The 4,076-nt window shown below is 53.2% G+C and overlaps 1 protein-coding gene across 2 annotated transcripts; it reads left to right on the top strand.

Annotated features, from left to right (window-relative positions):
* Window positions 1-6: 6 nt before the first annotated feature.
* Window positions 7-3,417, top strand: COPS7A (COP9 signalosome subunit 7A). 2 transcript variants are annotated; one of them, XM_014957209.1, is made up of 8 exons: window positions 7-192; window positions 324-399; window positions 978-1,066; window positions 1,142-1,344; window positions 1,832-1,937; window positions 2,284-2,435; window positions 2,781-2,846; window positions 3,135-3,417. In XM_014957209.1, exons 1-7 carry the CDS (start codon window positions 31-33, stop codon window positions 2,818-2,820), a joined length of 828 nt encoding a protein of 275 aa, XP_014812695.1. In that variant the 5' UTR covers window positions 7-30; the 3' UTR covers window positions 2,821-2,846; window positions 3,135-3,417. The 2 variants fall into 2 exon arrangements, with proteins under 2 accessions (XP_014812695.1, XP_014812694.1); XM_014957208.1 differs by having other exon boundaries at window positions 2,781-3,417.
* The last annotated feature ends 659 nt before the right edge of the window (window positions 3,418-4,076 follow it).

Genomic DNA, 4,076 nt, shown 5'->3' with positions numbered 1-4,076 from the left:
GCCCAGAGCCCCGCGGGGGGCGGCGGCGGCATGGCGGCTGAGGGGAAGGTGACGGGGCAGAGCCAGGAGCAGTTCCTACTGCTGGCCAAGGCGGCCCGCGGCGCCGCCCTCGCCAGCCTCATCCACCAGGTGCTGGAGGCCCCGGGCATCTACGTCTTCGGGGAGCTGCTGGACATGCCCGCCGTCCGGGAGGTGAGGAGACCGGCCTGCCCCGCTCCCGGTCCCGGTTTGGCCCCCGTGGCCCGTTCCGGGCGGTAGGCCCGCCAGGCCCTGCCCGGCGGCCGGGCCGGAGGGCGGCGGAGCCTGACCCCGTGTCCCCGCAGCTGGCCGACAGCGAGTTCTCCCCCGTCTTCCGACTCCTGACCATCTTCGCCTACGGCACCTACGCCGACTACCTGGGTGAGGCCGGGCCCCGGGGGTGGTGGGGGCGCGGGTGCGGGAGTTGGGGGCTTTTCCCCTCCCGGTGGTGGTTTTGGTGGCCCTTCGGTCCGTCCCCCCCCTCCCCGAGTCGCTGTGGGCCCTCACTCAAACTGCCCCCTTTTCCAGCAAAGGCTGTGCCTCCGACACCGGGTGCCTGGCTGCAATTTTGAGGCCGAGCCTGCTGGAGTAGCTGACAGTAATTAATGCTGCCATTTAGCCAGCTGCGTGGGGGATTTCCCCAAGGAACATCTTGACAGAGACATTTTGGAGGGGCGAGGGGAAAGACTTAGGCATCCGCTGGGATGTGCAGACCTCCATAAATAAGGCACGGGACAGCGAGGGAGGATGGCTTGAGGATGAGGGGAGGGAAGGCTGCTCAGAAAAGGTCTTTTTGAGCTGAGGATTAATGGGGGTAGCTCGGCAAGATGAAGCATCACTTGGGGGATTGGTGTGCAGACTCTTGAAGAAAAGGCTATGGTGCAGATGCTTCAGCGCGGGGCTGGGAGATGGAAAATGAGGCATAAATCCTTACACCCTGTTCTTTCCCCTGACAATAGCTGAAGCAGCCAACCTCCCTCCCTTGACAGAGGCTCAGAAGAACAAACTGAGGCACCTGTCGGTTGTCACCCTGGCTGCCAAGATCAAGGTAGTGGCCCTATTTTTCTTCAAATTCTCTTTCTGCTGGGATTACCTCATGCTAGTTACCCTCATGTTTCCACAGTGCATCCCCTACTCGGTGCTGCTGGAGCAGCTGCAGCTGAAGAACGTCCGGCAACTGGAGGACCTTGTGATCGAGGCTGTGTACGCAGACGTCCTGCGAGGGAGCCTGGATCAGCGGAACCAGCGCCTGGAGGTGGATTACAGCATTGGGAGGGACATCCGGAGGGAGGAGCTAAGCACCATCACCCGCACATTGCAGGAGTGGTGAGGAGGAAGCCCCCCATACTAACACCCAAAAATGGTTTCAGGAGTGGCCAGTGGCTTCCCCGGATCCTCTGTGTGTCGCCGGGGGGTAGTGTTGTGAGGTAGTCTGCTCCGTTCCCTTTCCCGGACTCCCAACGGAAAATAATTTTTCGGAAAACAATTTTTCAGAAAATAATTTTCCAAGTTCCCCTGTTTGTTGTTGGAGGGGTGATGAGACCACAGCGACCTTTACACAGTCCTGGCTGCTGGCAGGAGGCTTTCTGAGTATCTATCTGTAGTTTCTAACCTCATGTCACTTTGTTATTACTCCCCCTCAAAGATAATTATGTCACTACATTATTATATTGAGCTCCTGTGTCTTCCCTGCCTGGTGTAGCTGTCACCTTCCAGTCTTTTGGGCCTCTAGAGTTGAAATCTGTCATATTTCACATTTCTTTCTATGCTGTGTAAAGTACCTGGCCTGTTCAGTTCTCTGTCTTCCCTCCAGGTGCCAGGGCTGTGAGGTTGTCTTGTCAGGCATTGAGGAGCAGGTCAGCCGGGCCAACCAGCACAAAGAGCAACAGCTGGCACTTAAGCAGCAAATAGAGAGCGAGGTAAGTGGGCTGAGGAGGGAGCAGCCAGTGCCCCTCACTTTAAAATAACTAGAACCAGTGCCCCGTGGTTGTTACGGTCTTTACTCAAGTAAGGCATTGCCATTTCCTGATGCCAGACCCCCAGGGGGTTGTGCCTGAAGAAGAGTCCTAAATCAGCTTAACACTCCTCTGCCATGCAGGGGTCTGGAGAGCAGTTAGCTCTTCAGTTTGGCCTGAGCTTGCAGCTCTTAACTTCAGGGCTCGCTTTAAAAAAAAACAAACACCAAAACCTAACAACAACCAACACAAACTAAACAAACGAAAAACCTGGGGAAATTCCTGGGTTCTTGTTTTTCTGCTGTTGCAGGTGGCAAACCTGAAGAAGACCATTAAAGTGACAACAGCAGCCGCCGCGGCAGCCACGTCCCAAGACCCGGAACAGCATCTAACAGAGCTCAGGGAGCCGGCCCCTGGCACCAACCAGCGCCAGGCCAGCAAGAAAACTTCCAAAGCCAAAGGGTGAGGAGTGGGGGGCAAACAGACAGAGCCTCTGTGTGTGTGTGTTCAGGGGGTAAACTAAGGGGAGCTGTGTTTTGGAGCAGTGAGGTTACTGGTCACCGGGGTCTGCTCCCTGGACTGGGGATGGTCAGAGATGAGGTCCCAGCTGAGCTGTTCTGCTAACCTGAGGGGGAATCTCTGCAGCTCTCGTTATGAAGCAGAGCTCGTTAGCCTTCCTTGTGTCTTCCTCTTGTGAAGAATGTCAGTGGCTCTTCTTGGTGTGCCTTTAGAAAAGCCAGTCAGGGATGGACCTGAGCGTCCACTCACAATTAATTTGTTTGTTTGTTTTTGTCCCTTTCTCTGCAGGCTCCGGGGCAGTGCGAAGATTTGGTCTAAATCAAACTAGTAGGATCTCCCTTCACCACCGGGAGGGTGAGAGGAAGAGATTTGGGGGATGAAGGGGGTAGCAAGGGTCCCAAGTGTGATGCTTCTGAACTCTTCTCTGAGATCCATCTTGCCAACTAACTCTCCTGCATGTTTGTTCTCTTTCCTATCTTCTTTACCGACTTTCCGGGCGGTGTCTCTCCCTCCTTTTCATCACACCCATTTCACACTCTTGAGCTTCCAGTTGTATGCGTTGCTGTTGCCCCTACCATTCAAGCCCCCATCGCCACGGCCACCTGTTCCTTCTCTCTTTCTCTCTCCCTGTCTTTTTGACAGGTCAACTCAAAAGAGCCATAAAACTGTGTCAGTCACCGTTGCACCCACAGGGCGTCACAGAAGCTTGGAAAGAGTGCGCTGGTGCTCAGCAATCATTTTTGGCTCTATGAGACCCCTGGGATACTACTTTGCTCCAGGATGCAGCTGCCATCTTTGATTGTTTAATCTTTGTTTTGCTAGGTGGGAGGGTAGTTTTTGGAAGGGATTCTTTTAAAAAATATAAATATATTATAAATATATATAAAACAATTAAAAGATAGATCTATGGACATATCTATACCAACTTGTGCTTCTGTGGTGGTGTCTCTCTGTCTCGTATACTGATTCTGGATGTTTCAAAGTAAGTCGTGATATTGATATGTCCTGTTTCTGGGTGGAATATCCTCAAAATACGTCCCTTTCCAAAGGGTAGTGTCACGGTAGCTTAGCTAGGACAAGAGTCTATAAAGCAGGAATGAATCATAAATATTATTTGAGTTTCTTGTGTGATTGGTTTGCATCTGGAAGGTTTGAAAGAGGCGCTTTTCAGGTGCGGAGACTGAGGAGAAATTTCATCTTTGTGTCAATGCCACGTGCTCCATCATCCTGGACCAAAGAGAAGGGGATGTGGGGACTTGTCTGGCAGAGTTGAAGGTGTCAGAGTCAAGGTCTGTCTGGGTGAGTTTTCGTGGTGTAGGCGCTGCTTGAGGCGTTCTTGGGTGATGTTGGAGTCCGGTTGGGGGAAAAAAAAAAAAGAATTAATGAAATTGACTCCTGTGAGATGCCCAGAAAAAAAACCAACCCATCAGATTCTTGGGAGGATGCATCCTTGAGGCTGGCTTGGAGGCAGATCAGTCTGATGGGAGTGTCACACTGCTGTTCTCCGTGGTGGACACTGGTGTAAATGTGAATTGACGCCGTGGCTCCCACCCCCGCTTGGTTCTGCCGCTTTCCTGGGGCCGG

The sequence above is a fragment of the Calidris pugnax genome, unplaced genomic scaffold (assembly GCF_001431845.1).
Source record: "Calidris pugnax isolate Ruff unplaced genomic scaffold, ASM143184v1 scaffold225, whole genome shotgun sequence".
Taxonomy (NCBI): domain Eukaryota; kingdom Metazoa; phylum Chordata; class Aves; order Charadriiformes; family Scolopacidae; genus Calidris; species Calidris pugnax.
This window is presented reverse-complemented; position numbering and strand designations above follow the sequence as displayed.

Coding starts and splice junctions, on each gene's coding strand:
- COPS7A (XM_014957209.1), top strand. CDS start 31: ATGGCGGCTGAGGGGAAGGTGACGGGGCAGAGCCAGGAGCAGTTCCTA. Junction 1,067..1,141: donor CCCTGGCTGCCAAGATCAAG/GTAGTGGCCCTA, acceptor ATGTTTCCACAG/TGCATCCCCTACTCGGTGCT. Junction 1,345..1,831: donor ACCCGCACATTGCAGGAGTG/GTGAGGAGGAAG, acceptor TCTTCCCTCCAG/GTGCCAGGGCTGTGAGGTTG.